The sequence below is a fragment of the Pezoporus occidentalis genome, unplaced genomic scaffold (assembly GCF_034315485.1).
Source record: "Pezoporus occidentalis ecotype Australia unplaced genomic scaffold, CSIRO_AGI_Poc_V1 ctg200, whole genome shotgun sequence".
Classification (NCBI taxonomy): domain Eukaryota; kingdom Metazoa; phylum Chordata; class Aves; order Psittaciformes; family Psittacidae; genus Pezoporus; species Pezoporus occidentalis.
The window spans coordinates 62,198-83,119 of record NW_026913857.1 but is presented as its reverse complement, the minus strand read 5'-3'; the positions used below and the strand labels follow the sequence as shown (position 1 = coordinate 83,119).

General features: G+C 43.1%; 1 protein-coding gene across 2 annotated transcripts in view; it reads right to left on the bottom strand.

The window, feature by feature from the left end:
* The window catches only part of LOC134163514 (deubiquitinase DESI2-like), a 61,337-nt gene that overhangs the window by 15,986 nt on the left and 24,429 nt on the right, over positions 1 to 20,922 (bottom strand). Inside the window, exons 1-4 of one of the 2 annotated variants that reach the window (XM_062618381.1) lie at positions 5,837 to 6,119; positions 4,273 to 4,345; positions 2,973 to 3,066; positions 1,987 to 2,128 (exon numbers count right to left, since the gene is read on the bottom strand). In XM_062618381.1, coding sequence (XP_062474365.1) covers positions 1,987 to 2,128; positions 2,973 to 3,066; positions 4,273 to 4,345; positions 5,837 to 5,965 — 438 coding nt within the window. In that variant the 5' untranslated portion in view covers positions 5,966 to 6,119. Of the gene's footprint in view, positions 1 to 1,986; positions 2,129 to 2,972; positions 3,067 to 4,272; positions 4,346 to 5,836; positions 6,120 to 20,922 lie in introns of those variants that run through there. The other variant, XM_062618382.1, reaches the window with a different exon arrangement.

The window sequence follows — 20,922 nt, the reverse complement described above, 5'->3', positions numbered from 1 at the left end:
TGACTCCTGTGGCTTCAGCAACCCTTCTGAGGATGGGGAACCTTGCTTACAAGTCCTGGCAATTGGACGTGCGGCCATTGTCTCACAGTGTGACCTCAAGAAAGCTGATCTGGGAGGGAGAGCCAGCCTTATACCTCCTTCCCATTCCCCCTGCAGAATCGTGACCTCAGCCAGCAGGACACAAGCCTGAAGGGCAATACAAACACTAAACAGACTCATCACAGAATTAGTTTTAGGGTACAAATACCAGTTTTGTTTTCTGCCTTCTATGGTGACACGTATCTACACAGTCTTGAGAGCCACTCATCATGTAGACAGCACATTCTGCATGCTATAGGGCTGCACCTTATAGCTGTATATGATAGCGCTTGACGCTTCCTTTTTGGTTTAGTTTTAGTGGAAATTACAGCAAGATAAAATAAAAAAGACACTAAATCTGTAAAGCTAAGCAAGTATTCAAATATTGAATAGAAAGTTTCATTGCTTTCAGGTTCTATCTCAAAAGATTTCAGGCAGTCTTTCCTCAAAGAGGTCAGAAGTGTCCTGAGATAAGCTGTGCTTCCTCTCAGCTCCAAAATGCAGTGATTAACAAATCATTCTCTTTACGAGAAGTGATGGAGACATTTGTCTTAAGGAAGCCACACGTATTCCTCATGTTGCTGACTGAGGAACGTTGACACTAAACTTTTGTTTAGTGTCTTAAGACCAGCTATTTATTTAAGAATCTCAGCTCCCATTTTCTGTATCTTGATGCTAGAGACCATCAAGGGCTTTCTGCCCCTGGGCCTGAAGAGCACCTGTTCTGGGTTTGCATTTGTAATACTTTCAAGAGGAGCAATAAACACAGGTATAAGTGAAGAGCAACAACCAAAAAAATTCTGCTTGCCTATGAATAGTTTATCTAAACTGATCAAAATTCTGAGTAAATTCTGCTCCTGGGAGAACTAGCCATTTAGGCTTTTGTTTTATTACCTGGCCAGGTTATAGGACAGTGAATGAGCACACAGAATCCACCAAGAAAGCTCTTGCAGCAAACTTAACCCTAAACTCCACTGTTGTTAAGATGTTCATTGAAGGCATATTGAAAGCAAAATTTAAAATACCTTATTTGACTTGTGTTTGGAAGGTTGGACAAGGAAGGGACACTGAAGGGTTCACTGATATATAGCAGCAGAATCAAGGAAGGATGACTTATGGCTTGGACACGAGAGAAAAATTTACATATCAAAGTATGTAATAAGCAATGACCTTATTTTACTGCTGCAGGAAAGGGGAGGAAGGGGGGAGTTAGCTTTTGCTAATAATCACACAGCTTTCTCCTGGGTTTCCTTCATAATTTTTAAAGATCCCATTTTCTGTCATAGTAATTTGTTTATCTAACACCAAAACAGTAGCATGGGTAACATTGATTTGATCACTGTACCACTTCAAACTTCATCATACAATTCCTTCCTGCTTACTTTTTTTTGCTAACATTACTTTTATTTGCTAACATTACTTTTATTTGCTAACATTACTTTTATTTGCTAACATTGACAAGAACTCATTTTCTGTTTCTGTAATTAGCAAGGATGAAACTAATAGAGAACGGGTTTTCCCAAGAGTCTAAGCAGCTACCTTGTAAGCAAATTCCTGGTTCTTGGATTCACTAGGAATTTTCTTACAAAATCATACAGTATGTTTTGTACAGAATCTCATCTCACTCAGGATCCATGATGGGCCTGTTTGGGGATGAACAGACACTTGTGGCAAAAGAGGTCGTTGGCGTAGGACTCTCGTCCCATAGTATGAAGAGAGGTGAGAGGCATATAATGAATGAGGATGAGGGCTCCAGAAAGAGAAATGAAAGTTTCACTATTAAAGCAGTTGAACTCAGTTGTGAAGAATTATATTCTCTCCTTATGTTTGCCGTAAACACCTACTGGAAAGCACAGAAACAGTTTTTAGCAGCAAAATACACAATGGCAACAAAACAACTGTGCCCACCTCAGCCAGAGCAGCAGAGAAGTGATTACAGTTCTTGTGCATCAGGTGGTATGCATTTCCCTTGTACTCCTTGCCCAGCTCTTCCATTATCTTATCCACATCCTCTTCTGTGAAGTCTGTGGTGCCCAAGGCAATGGATTCTCTAGTTAAAAACAAAACACACAACAGGAAACATGGGAAGATACAGTGACGAGAGTGATACATACCCAGGGAGAAGGAAATTGTCAGACACTGGGAAGAGGACAGGCTTAAAACATGGACATGCATACCTGGGTTTATCAGAGACTCTCACTAACAAAATGGCACAGTAATACTCCCACCTTATCCACAAAACAGGTTACAGCACAGGCAACAGCCCTGAAAGCTTCCTGCTCACCACCAGGGAAGTTTCAGCTCTGGGGGTCTTATCCCACTCTGCCCATCATCCCACGACAGAAGTTTCTAATAGGAGAGAACAGATGCTTCTTTCATGTTTGAGAAGGTTTCCATAACGTGGGCCAGGAAGGAGCAGACTGAAAACTTGATGCAGAAACCTACTGCCTTTCCCAGTATTCACTCAGTAGAGCTCGTTCTTCTAAGAGTCTCCAATGACCCTCAATGTAGACTGGCAGTTTGGGAAGGTCAAGCCCCATCTGCCATGGGCAGTTCCTTGACCCACAGCCCCACAGCCTGAGCACCTTGAAGTAGGCATCAATGCAGCATCCTATCAGACTCCTCTAGCAGCTGCTCTGTCCATTCTGACAGAGCAGCAATAAACACAGGAGATAACTTCTGGTACTCTGTACAGTATCCACAAATAGGTGATACTCATTTTATCCACCTCCAAAATCTCTGCAGGGCTGCCTTTACACCAGGAGCATGTGAAGGATGCAGTGACAGTGCTTGTGAGGAGAGAGAAAGGGAGACCCAGAGGACAGGACTTTCCCTGCTTCCCCTACACCAATGGCTTCTGGGGCAGAGAGGAAGATGTAGAAAAGGGCCCTTACTTGAACTTAAAGGTCTCGCCAAGTTCTACCGCACTGCCAGGTGTGATCTCAAAAATCCCACTGAAAGGGTAGGGATGCCCTCCATAGGCAAACTCTGACAAGGAAAGAAACAGACTGTGAGTAATTGAATGAATGCAATGTCAGGAAAAAGTCTATGGCAGCTGTCTGCCCAGCTCAACATCAGCACCAGGGGCTGGGCTATTGCCAAAATCTCCAACCAGACTGAAAGGCATTTTCTCTATCTGGTTACCTATCAGCCTGAGGATGCCCTTAAAGCCACCCTCCATGCTAACACTACTGCTTTGCCACAGTGCCAGGAGAGCTCTCAGACTCTGTGCCCATCCAGATGGCTTCCTCTCAGTGGGAAGTTTTGGGGTGGAGGCAACTAGATAAACTATGAGAGGCTGTCAGTGGTGAGCTGGAAGAAGTCTTCTCTAGAGTAGGGAGAAAACAAGCCTTCTTCCAGAGGGATTTACAAGCAGTGAGTGGGAATTCTTTGCAGAAAGCCAAGCTGATTGCACTCAGCATGCGGGTCAAGCCACAAGGTCCTTCCATGTCATACATGCGATCTTGCATAGCCTGTGAAAGGTGCTGTGCTCAAAATCGAACATGGCACCCCAGGGATTTTGTCTACTGCATAGCACTGAATAAAAATACCATGAGTAGCCTGAGACAATCCCATTTAATGCTGAAGAAGGAAAGGGAAAGTGTGATGCTGATCTGTCCTTCACTGCTCTACAGATGTTTTCCCAGATCCCTTGACTGCACTTTTTGCAATGAGTGCTCTATCACCTTCATCCCCATCCAGACCTTGTAACTCTGCTGTTTTCAAAGAACAGTTTCCAAGATTTCCAGACCATAGATATTCATAAAGAATTACTGCAAAACAAATATACCCTACCAGGAAATTAGCACAAGCACAGATATGAAGGTCTCAAGACAACCACTGGTCCACTTCTCTTCCTTCTCTCCTGCTTCTCCCATTCTCTCTTCCCCTCCTTCACTGCAGAACAGCTTTCTAACATTGCTTGGCCCTTCCTATCTGCCATCTTGCTGCATACCTGTGCAAGCTATAGAGGCTACAATTACACGGCAGAAATATGAAGGGCTACGTGGCTCATGACAGAGCTGCTCAAGTTCCTGCTAGATTCCACAATGGACTCTAAAAAGAGAACCGGTCAAGCTGTTCATTTCTCAAAATATTCCTTGCCCAAGCCTGTAAGTTTGGGGTGCTTTCTATATCAGGCTAACTACAGTTGTCACCATGTTCTGCAGGTAGTGGAAAAGAAATACTTCATACCTCTGCCGTAGATCTCGATGCCAGAGTGGAAGACACCAATCCCCAAGGTGGAGGTGTATTCATTTATCCAGTACTATAGGAAGAGAAAAGCCACATTTGGAAGCATTAGTGAAGAAGAAACACATAATATTGGTCTAGGGTATATCCCCCATCTCCCATCCTCAGATCAACCTCTCTTAAGTAGAAGAATGATTTTGAAATTAACTTGAGACAAACAAATTGAGACTCCTTATAGGCCATCAGAAGGGGGTACTGCTTATACAGCTGGATTGGATTAGGTCTCCAAAAGATGCTCATCTAATCCTTTCCATGTAAAGCATTAACCTGTATTGGGATATAACTGGACTTCAGCACCATTTAGTCATTATCTTGATAACTAAAGAAAAAAAAAAAAAAGAAACTCAGAGCACGTTAACATTTTGCTCAGAGGCACAACATACTATCAAGAGACGAGAGCTTGCTGTAGCCAAATTAGGTCCAAGATGACCAAAACATCACCCAAGTAAAATTTTCCAGAGGAGCTGTTAAATGACTTCATTGTTCTGGTCAGAGTCCCACACCTCCCCAGTACATTAAGAGAAGAATAATATAGCAGTTTGGCGCTTGCATGTGATGCTTCTCCACCAAGCATTGCTCAGAGCCTGTTTCCACCATACCATGAAGGACAGTGCAGACACCCAAACAAGTCGCAGCTAAGCTAATTGTGGAGCAGGAAGCCGTACAGTTATGCCAGGGTAGTGCTGCATTGGAGATAATTAGTCCTGCTCAGCACCAGTATTTATTAGGTCAGCTGCAGGGCTGTGCTGCTACAGAAATGGTTTCAGGCACTGAGTGGAAAATGCCCACGCCTGGTGTATTTACAGTTCACTTAGGTCTACTGTGCAGTGAAGATGAATCTCTAGCAACTTAGAGCTACTAAATTCTTACTTTAATCAAGCACTGCAAAGGAAATGAGTGTTGTTCACTTGTCCCTGTACAAGGACATGACAGGTTCATTAGGCTAAAATTCTTTTTTGGGGTCTGATAGCTGCTTCTGGTGAAGTCAGAAAAAGCTGCACCTCCCCTGCTGTCTGGCGTCACTGAGCTGCCATGGTATGAGTTAGAACCCTCTGCTGTCAGGTAACCAGAGGTCTGGCATACTCCACACACTCTGCCCACACTGCTTCCTCATGAAATTTTGATGACTGCAGTAGCTCTGTATATCATAGAATCATAGAATCAGAGAATAGTTAGGGTTGGAAAGGACCTGGAAATACTTGCTGTGAGACCACTGCTACTGTTAGAAAACACAATGGCTCTCATATGAAAATACAGTCCCAAGCCTGATATAATGTATAGATACCTACAGATATAAGTCTTGATACCTTAAACCATGTCCCCAAAAATTCCTGCTTCTGGCAGTACAGCAGTTCCCTTTCCCTTCAGAAAATGCTGCAATGCTTCTTGTTCTTTGCGTGTTTTGGTATCACAAATGTTCTATTACTGCAGAAGAACAGCAAACAACCTGACCCCAGCTGGATGCCTGCCCACTGCTCTCTTCAGACCTTGTATAATCTGTATTTACCTCTTCATTTGAGTTATGCAAACTCCTGTTTTTAGGATACATCAGAACACTGGACTGGAGGTAGATCAGGTAGCTCTCCTCTGCCAGCTGAAACAGTGCATTAGCAATGAACCCTCTGTTGAACACCATGCCTGGTATTTAGGACATGATGTGCCCTTGCCTTCTGCTGCTCTTCTCCACAGTTCTCTGCTGCAGGAATATCCCTGCACTGACTGGGGAAGATGATACAGAGGTGGAGGCTGCATACAGAAGCCCATATGACACCAGCCACATCTGCAGAAGAGACCAAAGCCTATGTCCCATGGACACATAACCCTCAGTTCAATTCTTTGATCTCCCAAATCTCATGGGTTAACTCCTCAGTTAGATAGTCTCAGATCGCCTCAGTAAGCTTCAGAGAAATACTGGTTTCTAGAGTCCCACTGTAACAGCTCCCACAGGATATGATAAGTAGGTTGTTTTCTTCCCTCAGGCTGAGCTATTGTGTAGCAGCAACAATACAAGCACAACATGCCCAGGTCATGCCAGCTGCTTTGCTTAGAGGAGTAACTAATAGGAAGAGAAGGGAAACTTTAAATTAGATTTGCTCTTGCTAGTTATCAAAGTCAGGGCTATCTGATCTGCAGAGGCTAATCTGCATCAGGCTTTGTACTTCAAGAAAGTTAACCTGAAAGCCCCTCTCAGCTATAGCTTTTTTTCTTCCACTTGAAAATTTATGTTGGATCTGAACAATAAGTAAGCAAACAAGCAGCAAAAAAAACCCAAACAAACAAATCTTTCTCCTTGATTGATACGTTAGAGTAATGCACTGAGACCTGATCACCTCATACATGCAGAGGACTGTCAGATCACAAGCCCTCCCTGCCCCGCATCAACTCTTGCTCTCAGCACTGAGCCACAGCCCCCAAAACCCGCCCTGTCCAACTCCTGCAGGCAAGAGCCAAGTTAAAGGGCAGTTCTGAAAACACAGGTGATGGGGAGGCTCCACCAGAGATAAAGAAGAGAGGAGCAGAAGTGTTTCTCTGTCTGATGTCAGGTGTTGCAGGATTACAGCTGTCACTTGGACGTTTCTGTGTTTAAATGGCATATTTTCCAGTATGAATTCCTTTAATGAACCATTATGGACTGAACTGCAACAACCTCAGCCGTATCTGAACTTGAACTGAATAGAAGCTATACTGGTTTATTTCTTTGAAATAACCTCAATAACACAAGGGTGTTACTGAAGCGGGATCTGATCTGCATCTTGGTTCTACTGGTATGATCTATTAGCAAGACCAAAATGCAAAGCAACTCTGAATCATGGCTGCTACTGTCCTCATCTCACCCCTGTCTCCAGGGTGCTGCAGAATCTGCCTCCAGTGTGTGACTGAACACACAGTGAACGCCTCATGGCACTTTGGCACAGCCCATGGCTTGTCTCGGGAGGAACCTATGCTTAGAGTGAACATGTCAGTCACTATCTGAGCTGGAAGAGAGAATCCAAGCCAGATTTGAAACCAGGTTTCTACACACATGCATGAGCTGGCCTCATTTTCCAAGGGGTTTGCAATTCTGAGCATAAGAACAGCAGCAGCAGTCAGCAAATGCTCATCTCTGGGGTAAATTGACTATTGCTTAGATTAAAAACAAAAATGTGCAGCCTGTTCCATCAGATAAAAAAGGTTGGGTATTGAATACAACAGTATTTTAAAGAGAGATGTGATTCATGCCTGCATTGCATATTGCCTGCAAAATTATGCTGTAAACCCTACACAGAGGGACTTGGAGCATCCTGTCTCATTTTCATCTTCAGCAGAGGCAGAGAACAGCTTAGAAGTGAAGAGATGCAGGGAGGAAAGCTAACCAGACTGTAGCTGTTTCACAAAAGCAGCATATAGCACAGGACGCAAAATCTAAACAAGAGAGAAAGGAAGCTCTTCACATTTACAGTTTGCAGTGTATCACTTAAAAGCTTTTAATGCAGGTCCCTGATGAAGTAGAATTTGAAATTTTCCAGTTTTTACTCAAATCTTTCCTTATTTCCTGTTGGTCTGGTTTAGCGATCAGAATACTTGGTAAGGTAATTCAGATTCCAGGAGATAGTCTGAGTGAGTTGTGTTACTCCATTTATCTTTTACACAGAGGTAGACTTGAGAGCCTCACCAGGACAGTAAACCATGCTCTAACTTTCCATAAAGGAAAGAAACTGAACAGCTTCATTATATTGCTACACTTCTGGTCGGTCTAGGATGGAGAAGCAGATGGCATAATACTAGCAGATTATGTCATCCCGGAACTTCACAGAGCAGGACTTCCTGGGAACTTCTACCAGAAACAGGTTTCAAAATAGAAGAGGCCCATCCTTGTAACCATGACTTCTACCATCAATTAATAGCATATTGTAACATTGAAGTTGCTGTCACTAACTTTCTCTTTACCATCCTACTTCAGGCCATTATTTCCCGTGGTGTGACACCAAAATCTGTCATGCTTCAATGTGTAGAGCAGTTTAAATAAACAGCTCCCTAGGGGCTGGAGACAAGACCACCTCTGTGAGTATCTGTTCCTTTTATCACCCCAGTACAGATTGGATGTTCCACTCCACCAGCTCCATCCACTACTGAAGATACACTAACCCATCCTTTTTTATGATTTGTATGAACATATAGAAAAGAAATACACTGGAAGATGCTAAATAAATCTGGCTTCAGCAAATAAATGAAAGCTCTGAGTGCTCAGTGTCATTGATCCTTGACATGCTCTTCTACTCTTCACTAAGTACCACACAATCATTATCTGAACCAGGATACAAGGCTAGATAAAGCTTTGTTCTGACTTAGTCTGGTTACGTGGACATCAGAGCAACCAAAGTCAGAGCAAAGCTTTATCTACCCTTGTATTCCGATCTTTGAACAAGACACCTTTAACAAGGATGGGTGCAGACGATGAATGAGTAGCTAACTTAACCATATCTCCTCTCAAAGCACCATCTACATATGTAGTATTACCTCCTTTTCCCTATGATTCCACTGGCAAAGCTTTGCTTCTAGGAGGAAGGATAAAAAAATATCAGTGAAGATTAGATGAGATACAGATGATATTCTGACATTGCTAGAGAGCAAGGAGCATGTCAAGAGACTGAAGGAAATGGCAAAATCACCTCACTCTCTGCTAGTCTTCATGGAGCACTCCTGCCAAGACAAGTCCAATAACAGACTGCCCTACCACTGGGGTTTCCTCTTTGAGGACCAAGACACACACTGTAACACCAAGCTCTCTCTTGCAGAGATGCCTCCTCTCTGTAGGATATGGGAGCTGGCTCAATGCAGAAGATACCCTTAGCTCAGCAAATGCAGGGGAAGACATCCAGGGCTCCAGTTGCTAATCAGTGTGCTGCATGAAAGGGGTAAACTGTCAAGGAGCATTTCTTCATACCTCTGCCTTTACACACTGCATAAAGTCTTTCCCTAGAGGCTTTGTCCTGGGCTTAGCAGTGCTTGGCCCTTGTATACACCTAGGCAGCCTCATGAAAACATGCAGAGGAGTGTGTGTGCTAATAAATGCAGTGATCAGTCATAGCTCAAATACCAGGAGAATCCTCGTTGATATTAAAGCTCAACACAAAAGCCAGTATTTTAAAGACATCAGATTGATGCAGGAGATTAGTCAGAGAACATCAAAGTAATATTTCAGCATTATTTTCTGAGATGAGTTGATCCAGATATGAAATATGAGAGCACAAAAGACAAAACTTAGAGAACATCACTTCAGGAAACCGGTGAGTAAAATACCAGCCCTGTATGGTCAGAAACTTCAGAAGTTTCAGTTGTGGGGTTTGGATTGTTTTTTTTTTTTTCATTTTTTTCATTTTTCGAAACTGAGATCCAGAACCTTGGGCCCACAGAGGCAGATGGAGAGAGCCCAAAACAGATCACAGGCTTTATTCTCCGAGTAATGCTTCCAGGGATGAAGAAGCATTGAAGATTGAACCGCAACTGCAGACACACAGGACAGGAGGCTTTCTGCAAGTCTTTGCCAAAGCACTTCAGCCATATTGCAGTACTGCTCACTTATGTTCCACAGCCCTAGGCATGCATACAGTTCTGTCAAAGTGTCTCAGTCCTTCTGCTGTTCACCACTTCTGGCCTGGAGCTCTAGTAATAAAATCTCACTATCATATGGGATGACATGAAATTATACAGCATGACAGCTATTAGAAAGGTTTCTTTAGCAATTGGATGAGACCCAAGCTCATTTTAGTGTGACCTGTGTCTCTCATGCTCAGTTCTCCAGAGGTCCAAGGCTTGTTTATTCACCAAGCCTAAAATGCTATTTTCCTAACATACTATGAACACAGATTAAGCAGGAAAGGATTTAAATGTATGTTGCTAGAACAGCAACTAAAAAAGAAGCTTAACAGAGTATTGAGAACTGATGACACAGATTTACCTTTGCTACTTCATACCCAAGAAAAGTTATCATCTGGTGGGTCCTTGCTCCAGCACATGCTGAATGTGACTCTTCCTAGCTGGAGGATCACCTCCTGTGTCAGGTCCTCTTTGCCGCTGGCAAAAGCTATCAGTCTGCAAGTCATGGACCACAGTGCGACAGCCCACCAGGTCACTCGAAATCCAATTAGCCAGAAGCACCCTCTTTAATCAGGTATGCGAGTTTTCACTTAAAATGCCAGGTAGGGTTAAAGAAACAGAATACTGAAGTAAGCAGGTCTCTGTTTACAGGCAGGCTCAGCTTCTGCTGCAATAGGCTATAAACTTGCAAGTCCCCAGAAAAAGAGTTCCCACAGTGTGGCCTGTTTACAAAATCCCAACTGGCAGAACTGATCAAAGCTTGAGGAGCTACAGGTTTTCTTCCAGGAGAGCATCCAAGTACTGATAAATCTACAGCTTCAATGCTGCCAGAGAGCTTGATGTAGCTCTGATAAAGTGGGGATACAGAGTTATACAAGGACCCCACTCAAGGACCCCTCTTCAGTCTTGGACTGGGATATGAGAACAGACATCTGAGGGGCAGAGACACATTACAGAAAGAAAAAAAAAGACAAAGGCATCTCTTGGCAACTGACTGCTGTGCTGCATTTTGAATGAAGGGAGCTTCTGCCAAGGATAGTTCTCAACCCTTCAGGTTAACACACAGTAATAGAAAGTGATTTCCTGGGAAATGACATAACTTGCACTGCTGAACATATTCCCTCATGCAAACTCAAAAATGCTGAGAGACATAAGGCAGGATGCTCAACTGCTCCCTTGAGAGGAGCAACAGGCCAAGCCTCTGTAGGACTGCGACAGCCAACTCTGCCTCAGCAGCTCTTCTATCTCAGCCAGGTTCTGCTCTACAAAGGATCTTTTCCTCTCAGGTCGGGCTAAAATACATTACTTAGCTGCCTCTTTAGGAGGCATTTCTTTAGAGGTTGCAACGGGTTTTCAGACATTATAATATGCTTCTGAATTGCCTGATGCGTGAGCCAACACTAAAATCTTTGCAATCACGAAGCATAAAGAGCTTATTTCAGTGGCTTCTAAAATGCTGTATGTGGATTAAAAACTGATGCTGCTGCTGAGGGAGAGTTGGAAATCTACTTACGCTTCAATGCCGTGATGAAATGAGATTTTACTGGAGGAATAGCAGGACAAAAGGAAATACTAATCATGCTGCAGCAAGCAAACAACATGCATTTTAGCAGACAACTTTTGGGTGTATTCTAATTTTTAATTTAAAATCATAAACAAGATTTAGCTGAGAGAATAGGATACCTTCAGTGTTTCCACTTTAGCCTCATCCTACAAAAGGGCAGGCACAAGTCTGGCTCAATATACTGGTATTACTTGAAGTCTCTTATAATTTTCTACCTTCCCTAATTCTGTTCTACTTTCTGCCCTCTTGCACTGACAGCAAGTGTTATCCTGAGCAGAGCTTCCTTCCTGCAGCCACATCTGGGAGGAAGTTTACCACTGTGTGTCTTTTGCCTCAAGCCATACACATTTGTAGCCTGTATTTGGGAGGTAGTGGATCCAGCGTGCTCTGAATTAAATACAGTTGACTCTTGCTGAGGACGCATCTTGCTGGGATGAGTGAACACTCATCCAACCTATGTTTTAGAGCTCAAGTGGGAACCTGCATTACCAACGAAGAGACAAGGCAACTAGCTGGTTAAATTAAGTGACTATTTTCTGCCCTTGAAGAACAAACATCCCTCTCTCTTCCATTTGCAAGTTCACACAGAAGCCAGCAGAAGCTAATCCACCTGCCCAAGGGTTTGCCACACCAGTCATGACACTAATGGCCCAGCCTGAGTGTCTGTGCACACAACATGGTATTTGTAATAGGCTGTTTGTGCCATATGAGAAGCAATATGCTTTTTTTTTCATCGTCCACCTGCTTCCCTTAACCTTAGTCCTGACTGTGTCTGAAGGAGTCATCTGAAGGGGCTGAGGTGGGACCGGAGACATCAAACAGAAATCATGAGGGGCAATTGCTGCAGATGGGTGCAGCATGTGCCAGTGCCAAGAACCTGTCCCAGAGTGGTCCCACAAACAGCCCTGCAGAAGGACTATCCATGCTATTACACACCACTTCACATGCTGTATCTCCTTGTATCTCCTTAGTTTTGACTACTTTCATGTACAATCTTATCCCCAAGTATATCAAGTCAGAAGAAAAAAAAAAGAAAAAAAATGTCCATTTGCAGGATTACACTGAAGTGTATTTACTCAGGGAGTGTGCCTGAGAAACCTGGATGTGTTATAAACTTAGCAAAGTGATAATGCCTTTGCCTTAGATGCATTCACAATGACAAATTGAGAAGTATTCAAAAAAGAACAGCATCAAAATGGTCAGAGAAATGGTATGACTGACTTAGAATTAATTTGGAAGAGTTAATAGCTTGGCAAAGCAACAACTACAGATGACAAATTTGCAAACATTTGAAAGGCTGACATGAGTTGTGGGAGAAGAGTTCTTAAGAACAATGCAAAAGGATTCAAGTAGGAGTAAGATACTCAGCTTAAAAAGAAGAGAGACTTTGGCTAGGCATTTAGAAGTTTCCTAGCAGTAAGAAAGCACAAGAAAACATTTGGATGCCTGAAAGCCATGTATCAAAACCGCCTCCATGTGCCTGCCCAAGACACAGTATTGAATAGTCCAAAATGTTTTCCTCTGCTGATGTCTGTGAGGTTGTTAGCAGCCTTATTTGAGCATACCTCAGACCCTGCACACCTACATGCACTGTGAGCCCTCATCCTAGTTTTCAGCGCATGTTAAGAAGCAGGCATCCAATTAAAAAGGATTCAGGTGATTTGAAAACATAAAAACATAGGCAGAGAAATACCCTATACCCCAGTTCACCAGCAGATATATGAAGCACGGCGTAGGTGGTTTGGCTCTGAAACTAGCTTGGTCCATACACGCCTGGTTGGGTCAGCAATATGGCCTCAGGGCTCTCTGTCCTTCATCTTGCCAGAAAGATGTAACCTAGAATTGTAATAATAAATAGGGCTCTTAAATGATTTCTCAGATGAGGAGTAATGCTGTGGCTAGGCCAGCTCAGAAAAGATACATTAATACCTTTTTCTGCTTGTTGGTAAGGACCCTTGCTCTCTGTGGTGGACCTTCTCCAGTCTTTCTTTCCAAAGAAGAGACTAGCCCTGTCTTGATGTCCAGCATAACAGAGGGAAAACAGACATTTAGTGCATCTTTTGAAAATGCATTCCAGTCTACATATCAATCTTGCCTAGGCCAAAGCACCTGCATTTGTTCAGAGAACTGGGCTGCAGTTTGCATACACCCCAAGCCCTCCATAGAATGGCTGATGGCCTAACAGCTGTAGCATGTCCCTGAAGTGCCAAAAAGTAGTTTATCTCTCTGCTTTGGCAGATTGGTAGCAGGGATTTGAACTTCAGCCTTTCATATCCAAGATGAACACCCTAATCACCAACTATAGCTTCTCTGTCAAAGTGATGCATGGACAGGTAAACAGCTCCAGCAGAAGAGATTGAGAGATCCATGATATCAAATAAACTGGCAGTTAAGACTTTTCTACCAAGGGCTCATCTAGATCCTTGCTCAGGTTCAGAGATTTCTCTCCCATAATAGCAAAATGCTAAAGAGACACTGATTCTTCCTTATTGGCTTGTTCTCTCTTGGAGAGTCCCTGCCTGGCCAAACAAAAATATATACTTTTTGGCCAGCTCAGGCATATCAGCAGTCCATGGCTGACCACCTAGGGTAGATTTCTTGGGATCCTTTGTTGGGTTTCTAAGAACAACCAAAACACTAATGTCTTTCAAGCTTCAGCATAGTTTGAAGCACAGTAATTGAAACACCCTCTACTATGCTGTCTCCATTCATATGTAGTTCAGGAATGAAATATTGCTCAGCAGGATCCAATCCATAGGTACAGCTATCAGATCCTTTGGGAGAGAAAATTAATACCTATGACCAAAAAAGTTTGTCTGCTTATCCTTTTAACAAGGCTCAGAGCTCTATAGCTTGGTGGACTGGAGTGCCTGTTCTTCTTCCTGTATGGTGTTTCTTTCAGTTGTCCTCTGACAGCTACTCAGACCCACCAGGTGATAGAGACAAAAATACTTAATTCATATTTCATATCATAAGGCTTGCTTACCTGCCAAGGTAAGCCTGCCTTTTCTCAAAACCATATCTAGTCAGTGGTAGGGGAAGGGAGAATCATCTCCAAAGTGCCAGGCTGTGACCATCCTGAAGGGGTGGGATGCAATAGAGTAACAATAAAGCCCCTATTGCCAGATATATGACCTTGAAAATCTCGATTGACTACATGCAAGCCACTTTCATCTTTATTTTGGCAGGAACATTCCCCTAAAGTGATGCCATCTGAAGGAATTGTGCCAAGGTAGGACAGGAGTGGGGAGCAAAACCTCTCAGTGATGACTACCAAGTGTCAGGTATCAGGAGCCAAACTTGACTCAGAGCTAGAAATTTCTGTAAAGATGAAGAGACTAAAACCCAAAAAGAACAAAAGCAAGAGAGGAGGTGGGGAGAGAGAGAGTATGCGTGCAGGTTCATCATCATCTGGCTCATTGCCTATCCCTGGAGAAATAAACCTCTCTGATGTAATGCTAGAGGGGAAGGTCACTCAGGAATTGGTACTCTGGGAACCATGAGGCTGAAGACTGTTCCTATGCATGGCAGAGGAGGCAACTATTGAGGTATATTCTTGTGACATATTTAAAGTATACTCAGAGGTTTTAGGGTTTTTTTAATGGTCTCAGGTCAGGTGATTCAACAACACTCTACTTCTCTACTTCACAGTTCTTCCTAGGATTTCAAAATACTCTAAAAGCATTAAATTTTTAAGCCTCACAGTATTTATTTTAAAGCCAGAAGACCTTCTTCAGTTTAAAGGTAGGGGAAGAAAATACCATACATGACGTACCTTCACCACCAGGTTCTGCACCCGGGCAGCAATATCTTTCCACAGTGCAGCAGCCCAGATGGGTTTACCTCTGCGTTGCCAGTTGCTCTGCTTCCATTGCTTCAACCACCCCCACAGGGCATTTGCCACCATCCATGAGTCAGTATAGAGATAAAGTACTGGCCACTTTTCTCGTTCAGCAATGTCCAGGGCCAGCTGGATGGCTTTCACCTCGGCAAACTGACTCGATTCACCCTCTCCTCAGCAGTTTCTGCAAGTTGTCGTCCAGGACTCCATACAGCTGCCTTCCATCTCCGATGCTTTCCCACAATAAGGCAAGAGCCATCAGTAAAGAAGGCATACTGCTTTTCACTTTCTGACAGTTTATTATATGGTGGGGCCTCTTCAGCACGCACCACCTCCTCCTTTGGTGACATTCCGAAATCTTTGCCCTCTGGCCAGTCCATGATGACTTCTAGAATGCCTGGACGACTGGGATTTCCTATTCGAGTTCGTTGTGTAATTAGTGCAGCCCATTGTATTACAAGTCATTACCATAAAGTACAATGGGACAAAAACCTTAGCCCAAGCCCCACACTTGAAAAACACTAATACAGCAAATACCGGATGGACGTAAGATACGATATACTGAAACTGTGAGATCAAGAGGAACAACCTTGAGAGCCAATAAATCAGCATTGTGATGAGTGACTATCAATCCAGTCAGATCTGTTCTTATCTCAACCCCTCGTGCCCCACGTTGGGCGCCAAAAAGAACTGTCGTGGTTTAAACCCAGTCAGGTAACTTGTTCACTCACTCCCAGTGAGTGGTGCCGAGCTGACAACAATCGAGGTCCGTGTCCCCCCCACCGGGGTTCTCCCCTTCCCCACTCCCGGAGGAACGGGGAGGAGGATCGAAAGAGTGCAACTCCCACGGGTTGAGACAAGAACAGTCCAGCAACCAATGTACAACACAAATCACCACCGCTACCACCAACTACAACAATGATAAGGGAAAATAACAAGGGAAGAGAATACGATACCACTGGCCAAGAAAACGAGTTCCACTCGGAAGCCCGTGTCCTTCCGGGTAACTCCCAGTCACCCCCCACCCCGGGCATGACGTGCTGTGGTATGGAATACCTCCCTGGCTAGCCCGGGTCAGGCGCCCCATCTCTGCTTCCTCACAGCTTCCCCTCCTCCCTGGCAGAGCATGAGCCTCACAAAGTCCTTGGTCAGGGGAAACATCACTTAGCAACAACTGAAAACATCGGCTTCACCAACACTGTTCTCAGGCTGGAAGTCAAAACACAGCACTGCACCAGCTAACACAAAGGAAAAACATGACTGCTACTGCTGAACCCAGGACAACATAGCAAATCAGGAGCAGAAATGAGCTCAACGTCCTGGCTCAAAGCTTAACAATCTAACTCTTCCATACTGCCTACCAAAAATAACTGATCTACAGAACTGTCACGAGGTTTGTTGAAGTGGGAAGGAGTGAAGTTGATCTACCACAGCTCCTCTTCTGAAAAGGGATATCACGGTGGCTTCCTTTTCCAAGGACACTATAACCTACTGAAAAGCTAGCATCCTATTTAGCAAACAGAATTAGAGAAGAAGACTATGGAGGAAGCTTTATAAAAGTTTTAGCTTGAACTGTCTCCTGAGGAACTCTAGCCTGAAAAGTCAATTAATTGACAACACTGCACTCATATTTGCCTGGAAACCCAAATCACTGATGCTTTCATCAAGGATGACATCCTCCTATATATAAAAGGCAGGAACATTTACTGTTTTTATACCAAGAAAGTATAAGAAACTAGTTAAAACAACTTCTGACTTCTGCCAACTTCCTACGTGGATAACTACTTGCAGAAGACAGAGGAAATAAGAAAGTCATCATAATTGCGGCTGTTACAAAGGGATAAGAAGTCCCTTTATGATATCACAGAAAGACCAAGAACACCACAGGCATGGAATAAATACTTCATTTTGTTCCATCCTATTAATGCAGAGCACAATAACATATTGTTTTCAACCTGCTGTGCAGAGACCCAAGGGAGACAGCGAACTATTTCAAAGGCAGCTGCAGGCTGGCAGGCTTACATTTGCTAGACAAAAGCTGACATCTCCAGAAGAAGAAAAAACAAAATTAAAAATGAGAGGCACACAGACATTAAAGGAAATAAAATTATTGCCCAAAAGAAAGCAGAGAAAAAAATCTTGGGTTTAAACAGGAGGTGGAAGCATACTTGAACATCCACAGACAAACTGGTGAAGCATAGTCCCATAGCTAGGATGTCAAACAAGGACTTGAGAAGTTCCTATTCTCTGCTCTGCTATGGACAATTTATTTCAGACCAGGTCAAAACTAAAATCTCATTAGCATTGATACTACATTCAAATTCAAAACTCTCATGGTCCAAATACTTCTCAAAATTCCCATTTACCCTGAAATGTTAAACACCATCAGTATCAGCAATCTGAATGCAAGACCATTACAGCTAAAACAGGTGGGCTCTACACTCAGATAATGGGAATCCCCAGCAGAGATGGGGATCCCAGCTCTTCTTTCCAGCATTGATTTGTTGCTGTTCAAGTCCACAGAGCCTCACCCTGGGATTCCTAATGGCAGCAGCAGCACCTCATAGCCAGGAGTTAAATCTGCCTACAGGCAAATCTGGATCCCTACAGAAAGTAAAAAAGAAATTAACATGCCCTAGATCTCCTCTTCATGCAAGTGCCACGTAAGGCCAAAATCCAGTCTGACACTCATGTCATATAGGCCTGTAAATTCTCACTCCCTGTCTCATTCACACTTACTTGCCAAAACCAGTTGTGCCTGTCCTGTGAGCCAACAGCAGCAGAATCAGAAAAGAGCAGGGTAAGGAGTGTTTGCACGTAAGGAACCTATACTCCATGCTGGCTTTGGTACCTCAAAATACCTTATGGTGCCTATGACAGAAATTGCCTGTGTGCCATTAACATTAATTTGCTATTGTAAAAAAAAAAACCAACAAAAACCAAAAACCAAAATTAAAAATCAGTATTTCTGGCTAAGCTGCTGAGAAAGGAATATCTTCTCCAGCATGGATAGGGGAAACCCTTTTACAATGCGAGCTGAGATTTTTTTTTTCCTGGAGATGTTCCAGGGGCCATGCTGGCTGGCAGTGTGCCTAACCAGCTTAGCTTAGAAAAATACAGGGAAATAGATCCCTGCAGCTAGTGACTTGTCCTTTTTCCCTAAAGTGCTTTGTCCTGTCTTGGATAAAACTCTCCAAATATACTGCCAGTTTCATACAGTGTCTCATCTCTCTGCATTATCTTTTCCTACAAATATAAAGGATATGGGTGCATTTTTGCCGTAACCATAATCTCTCTCTCTCTCTCTCTCTGCTATTCCAGCACAATTACTGAAGAATCGCATTGCAGTGCTGTCTCTACATTAGAATTTAAGAGATAAAAGCCAGGAACCTGAATACAGCAATGATAAAATGCTGTAGTACCATGGAGATTCAAATTCACGTTCCCCCCAGAACTGTTTCTGCTGGTCTGAAGAAGAAAAAAAACAAAAAAGAGTAGGCCAAAAACCATTTCCTTGAGAAAGGAGCTGTCTCAAGACTAGAAGGGCAGCTGTAAGACCTAGCCCAATGCCAAACTGGGTTGTTGCAGTAATAACTTCTACAAAGCACAAAACTGATACAAAACCAGTGACTGCGGAAGTTCAGATAGAAACTTGTTTATAATCCATGACCCAAGGGCTTCTATGCTGAATGGTTTTAGCACTGTTTAAAATGACCAAAGATACTAGCCACTAATAGTTTAGGAAATGAGTAATCTTTTCTGATTGTTGGCATTTAGCTACTGGATTCCGACAAACTGCTTTAAGCATACTTTTACCCCCCTCTCCCCATACTGAGAGGATTAATATGCGCAGCATACCATGATGGCTGGGAAAAAGTTAAAAAGCTGTGGGAGTATCTTAATGACTCTGATGTGATGTGATGTAACATGCTGTGCTCTGGTTTGTCTGGAGGCTACACGGGAATTTTTGGTTTTTTCTTTCCCTCCCCCCCCACCCCAAAGGTTCCCACTGTCTTTAGTGAACACCACTGGACATGCAGCTCTGTAATACCATTTAATAGCTATCCCTTGCTGAAAGATGGAGATGACAGCAGCAGTGCCTGACAACAAATCATCAGTGTTCAGTACTATGAAGATACTTTTTAGGGTGAAAACCATTTCAGACTAAGAAGTGGGTGCTTGTCCCTTCAAAGGGATAGCCTCTGTGCATGCTTCTCCCAAAAGTCATACATCCCCTGCGCTGGCGATGCACAAACATGCTAGTGCAGCTTCTTTGGATAACACTAAGTTATCCTTTCTTTCTTTCTTCTCCTGCCCCCACCTCCTAAATAACACAGCATGTGTTGGACTAGCATTCAGGCTGCCCTAAATATTTCCCTTCTGCTTGGGCACAGTATAATTTTACACTTATGCTAAAGCAGATTTTCTCTGCTAGTTGCTGTGTGTTGCATACATCCAGAAACAGACCTGAAATGACCTTAGTGATTTAGCCAACTGGTCTCCTCATGAATATGTATCTTTGATAACTCCATATCTCAAATGTACCAAATGAGATCGGGGATTGAAAGGGAAGAAGGAAGATAAGGAAATACTTCAGTAAGATCAAAGAGGAGAATTTGCCTTATGTAGCAGCTACCCTTCTAGTCTTAAGACAGATCCTTTCTCAAGGAAATGTTCTTTGGTCTACTCTTTTTTTCCTTTACTCTTTTTCAGTGGGAAAGTTCTTTTCCCTTCCTCCCTCCATTTATTTCTACAAAAATCCATTAGAAACTGCAAGTACATCTTGTCTCCTATCTATTTTAGTGGAAAGAGAAATGGTTGTATATTTGCACCGCGCACACAAATGGTGTTGTCTGCCAGATCCCTCAGAGACCTGCCAGAAAATTCTCCTCCATGCAGAATAGACATCTAACCTGAACAGTGGCCAGGCTAATGTAGGAGAAAGAGGTAAGCACTGTAAATGTCTCATCTGGCTTACAACATCCTCTAATATCAAATACATCCACTCTCAGATTAAACTATCCCCCCTACCTTGGCCCTTTTAAGAAGCTTGTAGATGCCCAGATATATATTGTGGGGAAACAAGGCCTTATTCACCCCTACCTGACAATGGCCCAACACCTTTCTCAGAAGCAGATTGTAACTCATTTCTTTCCATCACTTCTTTCTAGGAGTGAAGAAGCACACTCCAAGCACATCCCCATTTTTATTAATACCAAAAATAAGAGCTCATGTTCTTAAAGGAACACTACACACGAGTCTCATTCCACATTCACCCAAAAATGCTTCCCAGGGAACCAGAGACATAAAAAAAATAATACACTCTTTCCAGAATGATCTGTGGGTCAGGAAAACAAGAGCAGAACTCTGTATGATCAGGCTCAGCTTAGATATGGACACAATATCCACAAGAGATGAAGGGTATTCTCCAACAGATGTGGATCTTGGTTTTCCTGAGTTGCTTTTCTTTAAATTTGTTCATGCAAGCTAGGGAATACAAATGGTCATAAACCTATAAATTAAGCTAATTATCATTAAGACCAAGAGAAACGGAGTATTTCTAGTCCTATATAACAGGGGAGTATCTGGACTTTCCAGCACTGAAAGCCAT